The sequence below is a fragment of the Dendrobates tinctorius genome, unplaced genomic scaffold (genome assembly GCF_039654945.1).
Source record: "Dendrobates tinctorius isolate UK_male_01 unplaced genomic scaffold, ASM3965494v1 ptg000138l, whole genome shotgun sequence".
NCBI lineage: Eukaryota > Metazoa > Chordata > Amphibia > Anura > Dendrobatidae > Dendrobates > Dendrobates tinctorius.
The window spans coordinates 21,315,982-21,338,185 of NW_027361806.1; the positions used below are offsets into that span (position 1 = coordinate 21,315,982).

General features: G+C 40.1%; 1 protein-coding gene across 3 annotated transcripts in view; it reads right to left on the reverse strand.

Moving 5' to 3' along the window:
* The window catches only part of ERICH3 (glutamate rich 3), a 56,039-nt gene that overhangs the window by 14,199 nt on the left and 19,636 nt on the right, over window positions 1–22,204 (reverse strand). For all 3 annotated transcript variants that reach the window (XM_073544794.1, XM_073544793.1, XM_073544795.1), the window contains exons 2-11: window positions 18,699–18,792; window positions 17,839–17,964; window positions 16,696–16,767; window positions 14,767–14,892; window positions 9,130–9,291; window positions 8,472–8,675; window positions 7,193–7,373; window positions 5,177–5,363; window positions 4,768–5,060; window positions 1,048–1,272 (exon numbers count right to left, since the gene is read on the reverse strand). In XM_073544794.1, coding sequence (XP_073400895.1) covers window positions 1,048–1,272; window positions 4,768–5,060; window positions 5,177–5,363; window positions 7,193–7,373; window positions 8,472–8,675; window positions 9,130–9,291; window positions 14,767–14,892; window positions 16,696–16,767; window positions 17,839–17,964; window positions 18,699–18,792 — 1,670 coding nt within the window. The remainder of the gene's footprint in view (window positions 1–1,047; window positions 1,273–4,767; window positions 5,061–5,176; window positions 5,364–7,192; window positions 7,374–8,471; window positions 8,676–9,129; window positions 9,292–14,766; window positions 14,893–16,695; window positions 16,768–17,838; window positions 17,965–18,698; window positions 18,793–22,204) is intronic.

Consider the following 22,204-nt stretch of genomic DNA (forward strand, 5'->3'; position numbering starts at 1 on the left):
TTTCTTCATCCGACCGTTCTGTTGCAGAACTCTATGTTCTCTATAAAGGTTCTGGATTTTTCTAGCAGCCGAGTTCATTTCCTCGTCAGCTGCGCTATGTTTCCCTATTCAATATGGAAAATACAATATCAAAGGAGCCGCCGAGTTCAAAGGAAAGAATTTCCGTAAGGAGGTAATGAAAGAAAAATGGGTGGTCTGTGAACCCTTCATTATTTGATGTGTCAATAGTGAACCTTGACGATTGCAATAAATATGATAATAAGGATGAGAATACAGACAAATGATGCTACGATACACTGCATCCTCCAAAATAAGAGCTGCTCAGCGTAGCGGCACACACAGACTGATATACCGGCTCTAAATGATCGAGCCTCCCAAATTACATCAATATACCATGATACTGCATAAAGGGTTCGAATTAAACAGAAAACCCCTCTAACTGACATCACTGTCATGATGACATCATTAATTCTTCTCCTAGCACCCCGGGACTCATCAGATCAACCTTTCTCATTATTTACCCCCTTGCAGATAATTTATTTCATTTTTTTTCCTACCATCAACACAATTTTTTTCCATCCATATAGCGGTACGAGGGCCTGTTTTTTTGCGAGAGAAGTTGTAGTTTGGAATGATGCCATTTACTTTACTATATGGAATTTTGAAAAACAGAAAAAAAAAAAAAAAAAAATGCAGATTTGGAGAAATGGCAAAAAAAAATAAAATACAAAAAATAAAACAATTCTGCCATTCTCTTTTTTTTGGTGGGGGGGGGGGGGTTATCGTTAATGGTGTTCAATATGTGGACAAAATGATTCGGTGGATTATTGCGATACCAACATTGTAAAGATATTTTTATATTTGATAAAGGTTAAAAAAAAATTCTGAACTTTTTTTTTTCTTACAAAGTGGTTTGCGTTCCCTACATAAGTCCTTTTTTAATAACTCCAATACAGGTATCTCCATTACCCCCACCAAAGTCTAACTGTAGGAGACAATTAACCATGAGAAACAAGCGACAGAATAAATAGTAAGATAGTAACGAACCTTGTTTATCCTCGTAGTCGCTGTCCCTTTCATCTACCGCTCTGTCAGAAGCCTCTTGCACGGCGGCGTTTGATGGCGCGCTACTTCTCCATTCCTGGTTTATATCGTCTTTCTCACCATCCCAGGGGGACTTTGACATTTCCTTCTCTTCATCATCCAACCTTCCGTCTTCATTATATTTCTCAACAGATTTGTTTTCCTCAACTTCAAAATCTTCATCATAGTCTACAGGAAAAACAAGCAAAAAAAAAAATCCTATATTTTACATGGTTTGAGGTTGATTTGAGTTCACAGCAGGAGCCGTACCTGCCTCTCGTTTAGGACCGTAATAAAGGACTAATATATGTAGATACTGAAATTATCTATTAAGTATTCTTGTCATATTCTCAATAGCATACAATATATACCATACCCTGAGCTCACGTATTAATAAGATCATTATCGAGCGCCAGGTCACTTGCTCCTTATCTTCAGGCTGATATGTTGCTAGGATGTACTGTACAATTGCAATTATCACCATAAAAGGCTTTAATGCTGAATATCAGTAATATCAATGGGGGAAAGCATATATAGAGGAAGGGGGCCCCCATAGCAAGGATTATAACAGAGCAACCTGGGTGGGGACATGAACGGTTATAGAATGCACGGGAGATCATTACCTTAGGCCATAACACTGTGATCAGTCGGGTCCCTACCAGTGAAGGTGAGACACACCTGGTTACCTGCGCATGGCGTGCAGAAAAAGACTAGCTAACACTGCAGCCTTATAAAGGATCTGAGGGGGTCCGACTGCCTTAAAATTAAGTGATAACACGTCGTAGTGATGAAAACCCACCACAGATTGTCGATGTTTTTTTTGCAACCGTATTCATTTTCAGAAAATATTTTTGGCTGCATGAACAAAAACCACATCAGAAACCTTTACACAGTTTTTCCATTAATTTCTGTGGTTTTGAGATTGCGATTTTACAGGTAAAACGCGAAACAAATGGGCCGAAATTATCAATATTGTCTAAACAGATAGTGGCTCAGTTGCCGGTAGCAACCAATCAGAGCTCGGCCTTCATTTCCTAAACTGCTGTGGTAAAATGAAAGCTGCGCTGCGATTGGTTGCTATGGGCCGCAGATTTGATAAATGAGGCCTAGCAGAGTAAATTTATAAAGCCTGTCGCTTTGTTGTCCATAACGACCAATCACAGCGTGGCATCCAATCTAAAACAGCAATTTAAAAAATGAAAGCTGAGCTCTGATTGGTTACTAGGGTCAGATTAGACAGTCTTCCTAAATAGACCCCAATGTCGCTGTATAAGAAAACTGTGGCAAAATGATGATAAAATGATTTTTTTTTATTTTTTACAATTTGGTCGGAAATAATTCTAGTAAATGAAGTCAGTTATTTAGTAAGGCCAGTGTATAGATGATTTCAGCTCCTGTTTTTGCCATCCTGTCAAATAAGTGATAGCCCCACACTGGGCTGGGGCCTCGGCCTTCCATGGCCTCATCCGCAAAAGCGATCATTTACATTTGTGGTAGATACGATCACTTTGAAGGATTTCCTCCTCTAACGAGGTTCTTCTTCAATTCCCTTGAAGCTCCTGGGCCCCAATGCAAACTCCATAATAGGGCCCCTCCTCCTATATGCATACATACACGTCGTTGAGACAAATATATATATATATATATATATATATACACACACACAAGTCACTGAGACACATATATATATATTTATATTTCACAGAGTTCTTCATAGCAGAATAGCCGCTAATTCAATTGCCGGCTTCTGTCAAATCATTCCCCAACCCGACATGAAATGACACATGGTTACATACAGTAAAGCATTTCACTTCATGTTTTTTTAATATGCCCCTGACTAATAATTAGATGAGGGTTTGTGTGCAAAATTTGGGAGGTGTAGGTGTTATTTTAAGGGGTTAATTCGTTGTAGAAAAATGTGTGGGCTCTCACTCACCTGCTTTACCTCTCTGGTTGACAAATTACCGCGGGAGCCCACGCATTTTTTTTACAACGAATTAACCCCTTAAAATAACACCTACACCTCCCAAATTTTGCACACAATCCCTCATCTAATTATTAGTCAGGGACATATAAAAAAACATGAAATGAAATGGTTTACTGTATGCAACCATGTGTCATTTCATGTCGGGTTGGGGAATGATTTGATAGAAGCCGGCAATTGAATTAGCGGCTATTCTGCTATGAAGAACTCTGTGAAATAAATATATATATGTATATTTGTCTCAATGACGAGTATATATATATATATATATATATATATATTATATATATACACACATATATATATATATATATATATATATATATATATATATTTTCTATGTGTCTAGATCTATTCTTTTGTTCCTGGTTAGAAACCCTGTCATAGGGCTCCATTATATGTCCATTTTGCAAGGCGGCGAGAAAATCTTGGCATACGGATTACATACGGATGCAGACATGCGCAAAATACGCGACCACACCTTGCTTACGGATGACATATGGAGCACTATTTAGGGGTCATTCATCCGTATTACGCATGTAAAATACGGACCGTATTTTGCGTCGGTTAGTGTGACCCCGGCCTTACAATGACACTGTGCAGAATACACGGGGAAGTCTTGCAGATTAATGGGATTTTTTTGTAAATAAACAAATAGATTATGAGCTGCAGCGCCCGACATCAGCCAGAACACGATATATGACTACGTGCTGTTCTGGCGCCATTTATTGTTTATATCCAGCCGCTAAAACAGCAGAGTTCGTCGGATGTCAGATTGTCTGATATTCAGGACTTAAGGCCAATCGATATTAAAAGCCCTGAAGACTCCCTTAAGGAATAGATCCACCTTTATTCACCCTTTTATTGTATATGTATTATACTCCAGAGCAGAATTCATGATTATTCTACATAGCATAGAAAGCAGTGAACAACATTGCCATCATGTAACTCAGGATCAGTAATGTAATGTATGTACACAGTGACTGCACCAGCAGAATAGTGAGTGCAGCTCTGGAGTATAATACAGGATGTAACTCAGGATCAGTAATGTAATGTATGTACACAGTGACTGCACCAGAATAGTGAGTGCAGCTCTGGGGTATAATACAGGATGTAACTCAGGATCAGTAATGTAATGTATGTACACAGTGACTGCACCAGCAGAATAGTGAGTGCAGCTCTGGAGTATAATACAGGAGGTAACTCAGGATCAGTAATGTATGTACATAGTGACTGCACCAGCAGAATAGTGAGTGCAGCTCTGGGGTATAATACAGGCTGTAACTCAGGATCAGTAATGTAATGTATGTACATAGTGACTGCACCAGCAGAATAGTGAGTGCAGCTCTGGGGTATAATACAGGATGTAACTCAGGATCAGTAATGTAATGTATGTACACAGTGACTCCACCAGCAGAATAGTGAGTGCAGCTCTGGAGCATAATACAGAATGTGCAACAGTGACTCCACCAGCAGAATAGTGAGTGCAGCTCTGGAGCATAATACAGAATGTGCAATATAAGTAATGTAATCTGTTTACATAGTGAGTAAACTTTTTTTGAAAAATATAAAATGTTGCAGAAAGGTGAAGAAGTTGTTTAGACAGTTGTGTAGCAATAAGGCATGTATACCGTGAAACAATAAAACATATACGTAGACTTGTAAAGATATATGAACATTTCATCTCCTGCACAATTTACCATCCTTATCTTCATCATCAGCTTCATATTCATCCGTCTTGTAGTCCTTATTCTCTTCTCCTTCCTCCTCATAGTCCATGATTGACTTTTCCTCAGGCTTCTGGTCGTCCTCTTCACCTTCTTCGTCACATACTGGGCTCCTCTTTTCTTTCTCATTGCTGTCCTCCTCTTGTTTTTTTTTGTCGTTATGGTCTTCATCACCATCCTCGTCACTGTCCTTCTTGTCTTTTTCCTTTGTCTTACTCTTTGGTGGAGGAGATGGCTTTTTATCCAGACCCATTGAAATGATGCACCTAGGAAGGGAAATCATTAGGACAACATAAATGCAGCAGAGTTCTGGCCTAATAACATGCTTTCCACCGCATTGGTATTTGCTGAGTTTGGATGTCAGGAGCTCTATGGATAATACCTGTAACATGGAGAAGCTCCCTCAATATTGATGAATCCAAAATATCCATTTTTGCCCCCGAGCCGCGCTCCCTTGCGATGTTTATATTCACAGCAAGAGCTAAGCCGGTCCACCTGGATCCCATTAATGTAAAACGTGAGGCTGAACGGAAAACCGTGGTGACGTCTAGAGACCAAACTGAAGCTGTCTGCAACAAACCCAGCAAAAAAAAACAGTAACAGCAGATCTACTAGGAGACTAATTATACAGTTTACACATTTCCACAGTTTCAGACACTAATAATTCATTAAAAGAGACCTGTAGGATACAGGCATATTCCAGAATTTGATGGAATAACAATTGTCTAATACACTGGGGCAGGTTTTTCAATGATGTTTCGAACTTATATTAATAAATCTTCAATGTAAATTTTCAGAAGTTCACCCTTTAGCTATGAAGGTACTTGGATGACTTGCAGACCTATTACAATACTCTTTAAGGACAGTTTAGTTCAGATTTCCAAGAAACCACTTGACTTTCTGTTTTTATTACCTCCTTCCGAACATGTACTCATTTAGCCACAGGAACTTCTGTCCGTTGTATAGGAGGCTCCATCACCCTCTAACTCGCTTGTTTTAGGTCCCTCTCACTTACCTAATTACTGAATGTGACATATAGGACACAAGAACATTCTAGAAATAGCTGGAATTATAATTGTCTAATACTTTAGAATGGGATTATAAATGATTGTACACTGCATGTACATTATTACATTTCCCTTAATGTTATCACCAGAACAGCACCCTTTAGCTGTGAGGTTACTTAGAGGTACATCTAATAAAACACTCTTTATTAAAAAAAAAAAAAAAAAAGTTAGTTTATTTAGTTAGTTCTGATTTCTTAGCAACTACCTGATTTTCTGTACGGCTTGAAAATATTTGCTCATTTTGTCACACTAACTTCCGACTGCTGTACAGACGACTCCCATCTCTTTCACTAGATTATTTTCGGTCGCTCCCTACTTATACAGCAGGAAACATGAGAATAATGAAACGTATAGGCTTAACATGGTAAATAATGAATTTTGCATTAGTCGTCTTCAGATATGATGCTGTTAGCACACAGTCACAAAACTTCCCTGACAACTATTGTTATCACTAAGTAATGTGATGCTACATGAATTTTGCACAGTGATAAGAGTCTCTGGAAATCCCTGGTCACCGGCAGAACAGGAACTGTGTCAACCGGTGCCTAAAGGAAATCAGATCTCCTTTCACCGACTACGGAGATTGTGGAGGGGCTTGTGCTTGTACACAACAGTCAATCAGAACACGATGAGCTGCAGTTAAAAGAGGCCACAGCTTCAGCCAGGGAGTATACTTTACTCTTCCTAAACCTGCAAGAGATACATTATTTAAGCTAGAGTTAGTGGTCTTAGGTGATCCCTAGTAGTTCGGACCTGGAAACCAACCAACTCAAAAGCTAGACAAGATACTTCTTATTCTAGTTATTCGGTTCAGCTGCACTGCGGCCAGTGGGGGAAGACAGTGCAGTGTTTTCCAGAATTCTCTATAGATTTCTTCACATAGTTAGTCAATTGTCATCTTCTTACTTATAGCTTGTCACTACTGGGATTCAAGCTCAGGAACTGTGGTACGAAAGGCAGAAACTCAAACAGTGAGCCAAAGGCTGCATCGTCGTGCATGGGAGGATTCTCTCTGCCTAAAAACCATCATTTTCTTTTGTTCAGGCATAATCTGCTACAACATACAGATATCTCTCTATTTGCCAGTATATTCTAAAGTTTTGAAAAGTAAAAAAGAAAAATAATGATGCAACAAAACAAATTACAATAAACACATTTTTGTAATACACTTGTTTAAATTACTGTCACAAACCAGTAAAGAACGTGGACACATCAGTTATAACAACCCGTACAATATAGCGAACACTTAACGTACTATGTATAAGCATGTGTGTATGCAGGGGGGTCATGTCACAAACGCTCCCATGTTTTAGGTCTCATCCTTCCCTCACCTTCTTCCAGGAGTTTTCCATTAAAGACGCAGAGGTTCTCGCCCCCGCAGTGTTGCTGGAAGACTTTTATCTCGTCCTTGTAGTCGTCAACCTCGTGTGATAAATGCACGTTTTTTCCCCGGTAAACCATGGTAATCTTCACGTTACTGTGCAAGGACGTTTTATGAAATTTTCCGGTGTCCTGGAGAGAACGAGAAATAAATCAGATGATTCCTCCGGTAAATCACCGCGGTAGTCGACACCGCCGTATAACACCATAACATATCACACGCCGCGGCCTGTCCCTGATCATCGCCTCCGGGGAACTTTAATAATCTTGTTCAGTTCTTGTCATACAATTCTTTTTATTTATTTTTGAAAGGTTTTTGCTTTTTTAAATTGAAAGGGGGGAAGCTCGAAAAACAGCTGCACTGGGGAAAAAGAAGTGGCGGTATTTTAGTTGTAAATATCAAAAGGTATAAATGAATAGAACTAAGCATTAAATGGTGAAAAAAAAAAAAAACATTCTACCATTTTTGCTCAGGTTTCATTTTAAGAAAAATTAGAGAAAAATAGAGATGTGGTCCTCCTGGGCATAACCACTTAAAGGGAATCTGTCACCGGAAATTTGCGGGCTATGTAAATGGCCTGTGTCTGGTCCGATGGGAGGTGTTTCTTCTTCTTTTCTCCACCCCATCCGTGGAGGACGTCCGCGATATTTTCCGTAATTAGAGTGGTTCTCCATATTTCACGCGTGCACAAAGCAATCTTGCCTCGCGCACGCACAGTATGCTTTGCCCAACTGCTGGCAAACCCGAAAATCATTACTGCGCATGCGCCGGTACACTATGTCCCAGAAGTATTTTGCTGTGTTCCGGGACATAGTGCACCGGCGCATGCGCAGTAATGATTTTCGGCTTTGCCCGCAGTTGGGCTAAGCATACTGTGCATGCGCGAGGCAAGATTGCTTTGTGCACGCGTGAAATATGGAGAACTACTCTAATTACTGAAAATATCGCGGATGTCGGCCACGGATGGGATGGAGAAAAGAAGAATAAACACCGCCCATTGTACCGGACACAGGGCATGTACATAGCCCGCAAATTTCCGGTGACAGATTCCCTTTTAGTCACAATTGACCAAAGAATCTAACGACTGGTCGGAGCTCTTCGAGACACTACATACTTCAGCCCCCAAACATGCTGTACATGGAGGGACTGACCTATCGTTGTAGGGTCAGTGCGACATTTACTCTACATAGAGATGAGGTTCCTGCATTCTTCTTTCATTTTCTTCTCACCTTTGCAGGGGCGTCAGGCCCATTTGCGGTGGTGGTGGGCCGGTATCGCCTCCCTCTAGAGGTTGAGCTCATTGTCAGTTTAGGGTGCTTTTGGGGCGGTGGTGGAACCGGCGTCACAAAATTGTTAATGATAGGAAGTCGATAAGGCGATATCCCGGTCGTATGCTCGGTGCTGTGCAGGATTCTCAGGATCTCCTTGTCTGTCTGGAAGAATGAAGCGGAAAAAAACAGCTAAGAAACGTTCAGAAACCGTCAGCAATTTGCTGTTGGTGGATCTGCTTCCTTATTATGTTAGCTTTATATTAGATATATAGTATTCAACTATGTCTTATGTCAATCTATTCAGTACTGCAGGCTCGCACTGGCCCAATGGGGAACAGGTGAATCCCCTGGTGGCCCCCCCCCAGATGAGCACAGTACACTATATACAGACAAAGTCAGCAGAAAGCATTTCATTTATTTAACAAACTGGATATTTCATTATTTTATGGAATTATCAGCTGAAATTACAAAAAAATGAGCAAATCACATTGTATCCTCCATCCACAGCCAATAATGTTTGCATGTAGCTGAAGACTGGGCCCCAAGATCAAAATTATTGGAGAGCCCCTGATAGATACTAGATAAATGGAAAGATGCTATCGCAGATTGGTCTCACCGTACGGGCGCAGCGTTGATCGTCCTCATCAGCCGAGTGTTTCTGCCGGGGAGCTGTGGACATTTTGGGTGCATTACCAGAAGAGGAGTTCACTGGCAGCGGCTGGAGACGGACGGGACGCTGCATATTACCGGGGGCGGTGTTTGGGCGAAGAGATGAAGACTTTAGAGTTGTAAAGAAAGAATTATTGTTATTTATACATACATTCAGCATTAATACACAATGTAGAATTTGTTTTCATACGTACAGTGACATGTAAAAGTTTGGGTGTTCCTGGTCAAAATTACTGTTAAAGGGCTAAGGTTAAAGATGACACATTTCCTATGCATGTTAGGCAAAAATATCTATATTTTCATCTTCTACATTTTAAAAATGACACAAAGGAAAATGGGACGATGCAAAAGTTTGAGCACTCTTGGAGATTTGTGTGCTCAGACAACTTTGGCCAAGTTTTCATACCTTAACAAGTCTGTTAGGGTTATGGCTTGTTCACCATCATCGTTAGGAAAGGTCAGATGATGCAAATTTCCCATCTTTATAAAGACATAGCCTCCTCTATCCTTGTGCTAAAAAACAGCAGCCATGGGTTCTTCTAAGCAGCTGCCTAGCACTCTGAAAATGTTGGAGGCCGCAAAAAGCAGGAGAAGACTATAAGAAGATAGCAAAGCATTTTTAAGTTGCCGTTTCCTCAGTTCGAAATATAATTAAGAAAAGGCAGTTACCTGGGACAGTGGAGGTCAAGATAAGTTCTTGAAGACCAAGCAAAATGTCAGTGAGAACTGCTCATAGGATTGTTAGAGAAGCAAATCACAACCCCTTGCTTGACTGCATAAGACTTTCAGAAAGATTTAGCAGACTCTGGAGTTGTGGTACATTGTTCTACTTTTCAGAGACACCTGCACAAATATAGCCGTCATGAAAGAGTCATCAGAAGAAAGCCTCTCCTGCATCCTCACCATAAAATTCAGTGTCAGAAATATGCAAAACAACATCTAATCAAGCCTGATGCATTTTGGAAACAAGTCCTGTGGAGCAATGAGGATAATATAGATCTCTCTTGCCACAATTATCAAAGGAATCTGTGGAGAAAAAAGGGCACAGAATTTCAGGAAAAGAACATCTCGTCAACCATTAAGCATGAGAGTGGATCAATCATGCTTTGCGGTTGTGTTGCAGCCAATGGCACTGGCAACATTTCACGGGTAGAAGGAAGAATGGATTCAATGAAATTTCAAAAAATTCTTGATGCAAACATATCACCATCTGTAAAAAAGCTGAAAGTGAAAAGAGGAAGAGGATGGCTTCTATGAAAGGATAATGATCCTAATCACACGTCACAATCCACAATAGACGACCTCAAAAGGCGCAAGATGAAGGTTTTACAATGGCCCTCACAGTCCCCTGATCTGAACATCATTGAAAATCTGTGGCTAAACCTCAAAAAAGCAAAAGATGCAAGACGGCCCAGGAATCTCACAGAACTGGAGGAATTCTCCAAGGAAGAATAGAGGAAAATCCCTCAAACAAGAATTAAAAGACTCTTGTCTGGCTACAAAAAGGGTTTACAAGCTGTAATGGGGTGCTACTAGGTACTAACCATGCAGGGTGCACAAACTTTTGCATCAACCCATTTTCCTTTTTGCAATTTTCAAAACGGGAATTTTTTTTTTTTGCCTAAAATACAAAGTATGTGTGTCATCCGTTAGGCCTTTTAGACATCATTTCATTTTTAAGTTGCTTAACTGTTCACAATAACAATAATTTTGACCAGGGGTGCCCAAACTTACTGAATATGTATAGATAATGTTTGCAGCCAACATACCGGTATATTCCATTATGACCACTAAGAGACCATGAACAGAACAACTTTTCTATCTCCTGATAAAAACATCACAGAACAGTTGTGGACCCCGGGGGTTGGGGGCGAGCTCTGTGATATTGCTCTATAGTAGCTGGCGGCATGGAAATCTTCCCAGCACATTATGGCGGTAGGTTGGGGATGTGAATATTTGTCCGCGGTGTTATTGTATAATGCTGCTTATTGGAATAATCGCTGTGTTGACATTGTGCGATTATTACTATTATGTTGTGGACTCGTCACAGTTCGTTCCCTTTCGGACTCGCAGGAGAGCAGTAAATATTTATTTGGGTATTGTTGTGAATGTGAACAGGCCGAGGTCAGAGGACATAATGTATGAGGGAAGAGGCCGGGACACGGAGATTGTTGCTGTTTGTGAAGCTTTTTATCGTCGCGCTCTGATGGGAGTAATCACAAACAATAATAAACTGGCGCCGACTGTCTCCAACCTCCGCTGCTCCGCAACAAGAGCAAGGGACGGTAAATTCCAAGAGTTTGGCACGAGAAGCAATGAATCTGGTCACAAATCACATGGAGACATCGGAAGAAAGACTGGAGGTAACGATGAGGACATGCATAGAGCGGTACAATGCAATGCCGTCATAGGGCGCCCGCCGCCGTGCATGGGGTCTCATTATACCGCGCTATACCTCTGCTGTCACAGGCAAGTCATCTTACAGAACGTAGGAGTAATATCGAGCCTCAATGGGTATCAGCATTCATACCATGGATACATGCGGCACAAGAAGCACTCACAGGATACATTCTGCACACGAGCCCTCAGTACGTATACCCAAAACCCCTCATGCCGCACGCACACCATCATACTGGACACATCCCAAACACTGACCACTCACAAGCTGGACTAATGTCACATACCCACTACCTACATGCTGGACACACATTTGCATAACAGATGCACCACTCATACTGGACTGTTCACACATGAGATATACAGCGCACATGCAACACACACACCGGATACATTATTATTATTATAGCGCCATTTATTCCATGCCGCTTTACATGTGAGGAGGGGTGTACATAATACATACAAGTACAGTAATCTTAAACAAAACAAGTCACGACTGGTCCAGGAGAAGAGAGGACCCTGCCCACGAGGGCTCACAACCTACAAGGGATGGGTGATAATACAGTAGGCGAGGGTAGAGCTGGTCGTGCAGCGGTTTGGTGGATCGGTGGTTACTGCAGGTTATAGGCTTGTCGGAAGAGGTCGGTCTTCAGGTTCTTTTTGAAGGTTTCCATGGTAGGCGAGAGTCTGATATGTTGTGGTAGAGAGTTCCAGAGTATGGGGGATGCGTGGGAGAAATCTTGTATGTGATTGTGGGAAGAGGAGATAAGAGGGGAGCAGAGAAGGAGATCTTGTGAGGATCGGAGGTTGCGTGCAGGTAAGTACCGGGAGACGAGGACACAGATATATGGAGGACTCAGGTTGTGGATGGCTTTGTATGTCATGGTTAGGGTTTTGTAATGGAGTCTTAGCTAACCTAAATGAATTCAAGTCTCCAGGTCCAGATGAATTACACCCCAGAGTACTGAAGGAGATAGCAGAAGATATTTTTGAACCCCTCTCCATAATCTTTGAAAATTCTTGGAGAACAGGAGAAGTGCCAGAAGACTGGAGAAGAGCAAATGTTGTTCCTATCTTCAAAAAGGGGAAGAAGGTGGACCCAGGCAACTATAGGCCGGTGAGTCTGACTTCTATACCAGGAAAGATCTTTGAACAAATTATTAAACAACATGTATGTCAGTACCTGGATAAGAATGAAGTGATTAAACAGAGTCAGCATGGGTTTGTAACTAATAAGTCATGTCAGACTAACTTAATTTCCTTCTATGACGGAATCACTGATTGGGTGGATCAAGGAAATGCTGTAGATATAGTATATCTTGACTTCAGCAAAGCATTTGACAAAGTCTCTCATACAATCCTTATTGAAAAAATGGCTAAGTATGGAATGGACAAGGCAACTGTTAGGTGGATTCATAACTGGCTTAGTGTTCGGACCCAAAGAGTGGTCGTAAATGGCTGCACATCCAGTTGGAAGAATGTCTCAAGTGGGGTACCACAGGGCTCTGTCCTGGGCCCTGTATTGTTCAACATCTTTATCAACGATTTAGATGAAGGAATTGAGGGTAAACTGATTAAATTTGCTGATGACACAAAGCTAGGAGGGATAGCTAATACTAGAGAAGAGAGAGAGAGGATTCAAAAAGATATAAATAAACTGGAGAAGTGGGCAGCAACTAATCGAATGGTTTTTAACAGGGAGAAATGCAAAGTACTACATCTGGGCAATAAAAATGAAAAAAGCATATACAGAATGGGAGGAATAGGGCTAAGTGACAGCACATGTGAAAAAGACTTGGGTATACTAATAGATCACAGACTGAATATGAGTCAACAGTGTGATGCAGCAGCAAAAAAGGCAAATGCAATTCTAGGATGTATTAACAGAAGCATACAGTCTAGATCACGTGAAGTCATTATTTCCCTCTACTCCTCTTTGGTCAGACCTCATCTGGAATATTGTGTCCAGTTTTGGGCACCACATTTTAAAAAAGACATCAACAAACTGGAGCAAGTTCAGAAAAGAGCGACCAGAATGGTGACCGGTCTGCAAACCCTGTCTTATGAGGAAAGGTTGCAGGATTTGGGAATGTTTAGTTTGCAAAAGTGAAGACTGAGAGGAGACTTAATAGCTGTCTACAAATATCTAAAGGGCTGTCACATTGTAGAAGGATCATCTTTATTCTCATTTGCACAAGGAAAGACTAGAAGCAATGGGATGAAACTGAAGGGGAGGAGACACAGATTAGATATTAGAAAAAACTTTTTGACAGTTAGAGTGATCAATGAGTGGAACACGCTGCCACGAGAAGTGGTGAGTTCTCCTTCAATGGAAGTCTTCAAACAGAGGCTGGACAGACATCTGTCTGGGATGATTTAGCGAATCCTGCTTTGAGCAGGGGGTTGGACCAGATGGCCCAGGAGGTCCCTTCCAACTCTACGATTCTATGATTCTATAATGGGGAGCCAGTGCAGGGATTGACAGAGGGGAAAGGCCGGGGAATAGCGGGGGGACAGGTGGATTAGTCAGGCAGCAGAGTTTAGAATAGATTGGAGGGGTGCGAGAGTGTTAGAGGGGAGGCCACAGAGCAGGAGGTTGCAGTAGTCAAGGTGGGAGTTGATGAGGGCATGGACTAGGGTTTTTGCAGATTCTTGGTTGAGGAATGTACGGATCTGTGAAATATTTTTGAGTTGAAGTCGGCAGGAAGTGGAAAGGGCTTGGATATGTGGTTTGAAAGAGAGATCAGTGTCAAGGATAACCCCGAGGCAGCGAGCTTGTGGGACATGTTTCTCATCCACCATTCAATGCTAGACACATACTAAACACAAGTCACATGCCGGATGATCACTACTTCCACTGGACTCCGACTGCACATGCAGCACTCATACTGGGCATGTGCCAAGTTCACACTTCTCATATACTGGACACATGAATTGTTCTCATGCTCAGTGTATGCTGCCCGCATACGTGTCCTGCACATCATACATGCCGCACATGCACCATTAACATAGCGGATATGTGGCACATAAGCACCATCATCCTGAACACTGACCATTCACATGCTGGACACATGCAGCGCTTATAATGAGCACATCCCAAATACTGAGCACTCACAGACCTGGGGAAGATCTGATAAGTGCTGACACTGTGCTGATGATCACGGCTTATAGTCAGATTCTCACTTACAGATTCAGAGGAATCCGAACGTTCATGATTCCCCAGACGTCTGTTGGTGCCACTCTTAGGTCCTGTAGGAGGGTGAGGGGAGAAGGCTGGAAAGGTTTCTCCTTCAGGCCTTTTGGGATGATCCACCTGTAACACCGATGTAACAGAAACGTAACAGAAACATAACAGAAAGGTGACAAATGTAACAGAAACGTAACAGAAACGTGACACTTTCAGCATCAACTGTGTTATCTGCTCAGAAAAAGTTGTCAGTGAAAATTGTTACAGGAAAAATCTATATCTTTGTACCCTTATCGCCAGTAGCAAGAAAAATATTTAGATCTTAGAGTCCTCAGTGGTTGACAACTATTATTGGCCAAATGAAAATTTGGTAACACATTGCAGCTTTTGAGACTCCTCCGGTCTCTCCATCAGGCAGAGAATAAGAGAATAACACAATATCTGAAAAGTCACATTTTATGCACAAGAGGACACAGGAGTGACCCGATAGATGAGACAAGTGACGTGAAGCAGAACTACAGATGTGGGGCAGGGAGAAGACAATTGTGGTCATAAATATTGGAACAGTTCATCTATAAAGGAAAGTGAAAATGTTATTGTCCTGTGATTGAGGTCTGGTCAATGATTGTGATGTCCCCTAAAGGTCTGAGGAGCAGATTCCTTAGGTGATGCAAAAAGAGATCAATCCTGACATAAAGACATAGTTCTGCTTCACGTCACTTGTCTTATCTATTGTGTTATTTCTGTGCTGTGTATAAATATGTGATTCTTCAGATTTTGCATTAGTCAATGCCTGATGAAGAGACCTGAGGAGTCTCCACAGCTGCGATTTGTTACCATCTTCTCAGTTCGCCATTAAAAGGTATCAGCCACAAAAAACTCAGTGAAAATTGCAACTTTTTGGTTTATGTGTGGCAAGAGAGCCCCCTAGTGGAAGTATGTGGGATTACCTGCAGACAGACAGGGAGGAGAACAAGACATTTTAGATGAAAACTGTTTATTGGCATGTTTTATGGGTATGAAGACAATTCCTATTATTCTACAGATCGATGCCTTTCTTTACTAAATGTTATAAAGGCAGCCCAGATAGTGATTATGGGTCTGTGGAAGGGGAACAAGAGTGACCCCAATCCACACTATCAGCAATGTTAGGGACTGATAGAAGGATGGAGACTTCAACACCCGAGGCTTTACTACAACTGCAACATGAACTTAACATTTTGTTATGTAAAAAGCAAAGTAACAGGAGACTTGACAGCTGCAAAAATCTCAATTTTTTTTTTTTTTTTTTTTTTTACAAGTCAAAGAATGACAAATTGAGCTTGCATCCTTATACTGCAACTTTCAATTGGATAAAGCACCATTTCAGCAGGGAGGGTTCAGTGCTGGAATGGTGCTTTAAATCTAAGCCCCTGGTCATAAACCCACCCTCGAGTATCTTCACCGGTTTTGGTGCCGCTCCGGTCCTGTGACGCCATCTTGTGAGCTCAGTTTCTGGCGGAACTCAGACGATATGTCCAAGCTTTCAATGGAAGTCTATGAGAGCCGGAACGAGGCCGGAACGAGGCAGGAACGAGGCTCTCATAGACTTGTATTGAAAAGTGACCTCGGCGCCGCTCCATGAAACACTGAAGCTGGAGGCAGGTCACCGCCGGGAGCAATGCCAGAAAACGATGAAGATGGCGGCAGGTGGGCTATGAGATAGAGGGCAACAACATTTAAGCTTTTATTAAACTTTTAACCAGAAAATGTTGCAATTTTTTGGCACAAATCTGCAGCTGCTCATAAAGGGAATTTCTCATCAGGCTTTGGCCATGTAATCCGACAGCATCATTATGTAGGGGCTTATAGCCTGACTCCAGCAATGTGTTGCTTTCTGGGCGGTGCGTTGTCTCAATATTAAGTATTGTTGTGTATAGCAATTATTACCTTAAGTCTTTGCACTCGTTCTTTCCTGGCGAATGTTTCCAGTTTTCTCTTTATGTCAATTTGGTGACGTCGCTAGGAAGACAAAAAGATATAAAATAATGTCAGTTTAACGGTTGTAGCAAAAAAAAAACAAAAAAAAAAACTTTACGTCGGTGAAATTTTGTGACTGCTGCATGGAAATCATTTTGCAAATCAAATGCAATACCGCTTTTTACCACCAGTGGCAGTAAGAGACAAGGATGCAGAACTGATCTGATCGGTGATTGAGGCTGAACACTGATATGTAAAATGCGCCATCCTCACAATGCGGCCCCTCCCAGACAGGATTAACCCATTGCTGTAATCAGCATCGTCAGCGCTATAAAGTCTGGTAATGTGGAATACAATCGCTGCAACTCCTTTAAGTTCCCTTACGAATAATTTTTACATAAGTTCCAAGTATCAAATTATCTTGAGATGTGAATCAGGTGTAGTAAGATCGAAGTGGAGTGATGGTTTCCAGCAATGTATTATTCACTACGGGCCAGTAATAGATCCTGTTTAGAGGAAGAACAAACGCTCAGTGACGGACGTGATAATGAGGATTCACCGAGCGCTCGCTGACTGCGGAGTAAAGTTACGCTTCATTCCTGTCTCACATCACAAGCTGCAAAGTCTCGTGTCCGAGGAGAGGAAGGTAACAGGCTGCACAGCACAATATCCGTGTGTTCAGCCCCTACTAGTAAATAACATCCCTGTACTGGTAACGACCGTGGCATTTATTTATTGTACTTCTATAGCGCCATCATATTGCAGAGCGCGGTACAAACACCATCATTACGGACTTCTTCTCGCTTTATATAAAAAAAGTTAGAAAGTGTCTTCAGCCAAGCTTATATGTTGATGGTGGGCTTGGGAAGATTTCCTTGGCGGTTTGGCCGGCAGCGCTCATGTTATGACCTGTCTGAGTGACAGTACTAAGGGTTTCCTAATCTATACCGGAGGATTGCAGTCCAGCAGAGAACCTGCCCCTGTGAGGCATGTCGTATGGATGTGTTGGATGAGGAGGTGCATGTGGTGCAGGAAAGTGGAAACAAGCACATCAATGGGCCGGACACATGGCCGCTATTGGCCTCGCCCCTGAGGAGAGGGTAAGGTGCTCACCTCCAGATCAAGGACCTTGTGAAATATCGCCTGGGCCAGACATTCCCGGATGTACTTCTGATGGTCTCGTCTCATGGCATTGATCCGGTATTCTTTTTCCGTCAGTATTCTCCCGCTCCTTGTGATCTGGAATATAAACTCAGGGTAAAGCAACAGTTGCAGAATTGATTCTCGTTTTTAGGGGGAATGTGAGTGAAATAAGTGAGTCCCATCGACACAGATTAATATAGAGATCACAAACTCATCGACAGTCTCAGAGCTGAAATCTGGTCTCCGTAACCTCCCTAATATACTGACCACATCATTCTGACCCCCAGGCTCTACCGCTTTCTCTCTACTGTCCCTTTTAATCAGTTAGATTGGTCTTCCGACGCAGTAAACTTTATTTGTGAGTCCTATTGGGGGCGCTGGGACACATTTTCCGAGAGCCAGAGAGCAGCAAACTCCGCAAATTTGTAGGAATGACTACGATCCCCAAACAAAAGAAGAGAGAAAATAATGTTTTATAATACCCAAACTTGTGAGGAAGATCCCAGCAGGGCACTACCTAGATATTGTACTATTAAAACATTTTACACAAATCTGAAGAACTTGTCAAATCCAATAATTTCTGCAGCACCAGCGATCTCATGTGTCCGCCTGTTGGCAGATGTCAGAATGGATCACTACGGGCACGCTCAGCACAAACACCCAGAGCTTCTCTCTGCTATCTGATCAATTGTATCAAACTGAGTATTTTCTTAGGATAACATTCTAATTACTGTTATTTATCTTCTTACTTTCTTCTTCAGATTATCGACATGTCATGAAAAATTACACTTACCATAATTGTTACACTTTAGTACATAAAGGTCTCTTACCAGTCCAGCTCTCTGAAGCTGTTTCCTTATCCTGGTATTGTTAAAATATCCTGTTAGATGTTTATCTGTGAGGCTGTTATACCCGGACAAAGGTCTGTAAGAGATAGAAATCATGGAGAGGAAAAATCACTAAATCATATGGGGGCAGTATTATAGTAGTTATATTCTTGTACATAGGGGCAGTATTATAGTAGTTATATTCTTGTACATAGGGGCAGTATTATAGTAGTTATATTCTTGTACATAGGGGCAGTATTATATTAGTTATATTCTTGTACATAGTAGCAGTATTATAGTAGTTATATTCTTCTACATAGGGGCAGTATTATAGTAGTTATATTCTTCTACATAGGGGCAGTATTATAGTAGTTATATTCTTGTACATAGGGGGCAGTATTATAGTAGTTATATTCTTGTACATAGGGAGCAGTATTATAGTAGTTATATTCTTGTACATAGGAGCAGTATTATAGTAGTTATATTCTTGTACATAGGAGCAGTATTATAGTAGTTATATTCTTGTACATAGGGGCAGTATTATAGTAGTTATATTCTTGTACATAGGGGCAGTATTATAGTAGTTATATTCTTGTACATAGGAGCAGTATTATAGTAGTTATATTCTTGTACATAGGAGCAGTATTATAGTAGTTATATTCTTGTACATAGGAGCAGTATTATAGTAGTTATATTCTTGTACATAGGAGCAGTATTATAGTAGTTATATTCTTGTACATAGGAGCAGTATTATAGCAATTATATTCTTGTACATAGGGGCAGTATTATAGCAGTTATATTCTTGTACATAGGGGCAGTATTATAGTAGTTATATTCTTGTACATAGGATCAGTATTATAGTAGTTATATTCTTGTACATAGGATCAGTATTATAGTAGTTATATTCTTGTACATAGGAGCAGTATTATAGTAGTTATATTCTTGTACATAGGAGCAGTATTATAGTAGTTATATTCTTGTACATAGGAGCAGTATTATAGTAGTTATATTCTTGTACATAGGAGCAGTATTATAGTAGTTATATTCTTGTACATAGGAGCAGTATTATAGTAGTTATATTCTTGTACATAGGAGCAGTATTATAGTAGTTATATTCTTGTACATAGGAGCAGTATTATAGTAGTTATATTCTTGTACATAGGGGCAGTATTATAGTAGTTATATTCTTGTACATAGGAGCAGTATTATAGTAGTTATATTCTTGTACATAGGAGCAGTATTATAGTAGTTATATTCTTGTACATAGGAGCAGTATTATAGTAGTTATATTCTTGTACATAGGGGTCAGTATTATAGTAGTTATATTCTTGTACATAGGGGCAGTATTATAGTAGTTATATTCTTGTACATAGGGGCAGTATTATAGTAGTTATATTCTTATACATAGGGGCAGCATTGTAGTAGTTATATTCTTGTACATAGGAGCAGTATTATAGTAGTTATATTCTTGTACATAGGGGCAGTATTACAGTAGTTATATTCTTGTACATAGGGGTCAGTATTATAGTAGTTATATTCTTGTACATAGGAGCAGTATTATAGAAGTTATATTCTTGTACATAGGGAGCAGTATTATAGTAGTTATATTCTTGTATATAGGAGCAGTATTATAGTAGGTATATTCTTGTACATAGGGGGCAGTATTATAGTAGTTATATTCTTATACATAGGGGCAGTATTAGTTATATTCTTGTACATAGAGGGCAGTATTATAGTAGTTATATTCTTGTACATAGGGGCAGTATTATAGTAGTTATATTCTTGCACATAGGGGGCAGCATTATAGTAGTTATATTCTTGCACATAGGGGGCAGCATTATAGTAGTTATATTCTTTTACATAGAGGGCAGTATTATAGTAGTTATATTCTTGTGGATAGGGGGCAGTATTATAGTAGTTATATTCTTGTACATAGGAGCAGTATTATAGTAGTTATATTCTTGTACATAGAGGGCAATATTATAGTAGTTATATTCTTGTACATAGGAGCAGTATTATAGTAGTTATATTCTTGTACATAGGAGCAGTATTATAGTAGTTATATTCTTGTACATAGGAGCAGTATTATAGTAGTTATATTCTTGTACATAGGAGCAGTATTATAGTAGTTATATTCTTGTACATAGGAGCAGTATTATAGTAGTTATATTCTTGTACATAGGGGCAGTAATACAGTAGTTATATTCTTGTACATAGGGGTCAGTATTATAGTAGTTATATTCTTGTACATAGGAGCAGTATTATAGAAGTTATATTCTTGTACATAGGGAGCAGTATTATAGTAGTTATATTCTTATACATAGGGGCAGTATTATAGTAGTTATATTCTTGTACATAGGGGCAGTATTATAGTAGTTATATTCTTGTACATAGGGGTCAGTATTATAGTAGTTATATTCTTATACATAGGAGCAGTATTATAGTAGTTATATTCTTGTACATAGGGGGCAGTATTATAGTAGTTATATTCTTATACATAGGGGCAGTATTAGTTATATTCTTGTACATAGAGGGCAGTATTATAGTAGTTATATTCTTGTACATAGGGGCAGTATTATAGTAGTTATATTCTTGTACATAGGGGGCAGTATTATAGTAGTTATATTCTTGTACATAGGGGGCAGTATTATAGTAGTTATATTCTTGTACATAGGAGCAGTATTATAATAGTTATATTCTTGTACATAGAAACAGTATTATAGTAGTTTTATTCTTGTACATAGGGGCAGTATTATAGTAGTTATATTCTTGTACATAGGGGCAGTATTATAGTAGTTATATTCTTGTACATAGGAGCAGTATTATAGTAGTTATATTCTTGTACATAGAGGCAGTATTATAGTAGTTATATTCTTGTACATAGGGGGCAGTATTATAGTAGTTATATTCTTGTACATAGAGGCAGTATTATAGTAGTTATATTCTTGTACATAGGAGCAGTATTATAGTAGTTATATTCTTGTACATAGCGGCAGTATTATAGTAGTTATATTCTTCTACATAGGGGCAGTATTATAGTAGTTATATTCTTCTACATAGGAGGCAGTATTATAGTAGTTATATTCTTGTACATAGGAGGCAGTATTATAGTAGTTTTATACTTGTGCATATGGGCAGTATTATAGCATGCGTTAGCCTGGCACGTGCAGAATTTTATTTTTCATACGTTCTGATGTTTCTTCTGAGAACAAGAGTCATCAGTTCATTTAGACAATCGTGAGCCAGGAATGTGGAGGTGGGATATAATCTGCCTTGTTATCATTGACGCAATGAAGGTTATTTTAGGCAATCACGATTTCTGGAAAGCTAGAGGACATGATATTTTCAAGGTACAGCTTGACAGAAAACATTATGTAACATGTGTCAGATACATTTGCCTGTATCAGGATTCTCCTGTGCATTTGCATCACTCCACATTGGCTTGTAGGATTCTCATGTTCAGAAAATGTCTAACTCCAACTTTACATGATGTGATGTAACAGGAGTGG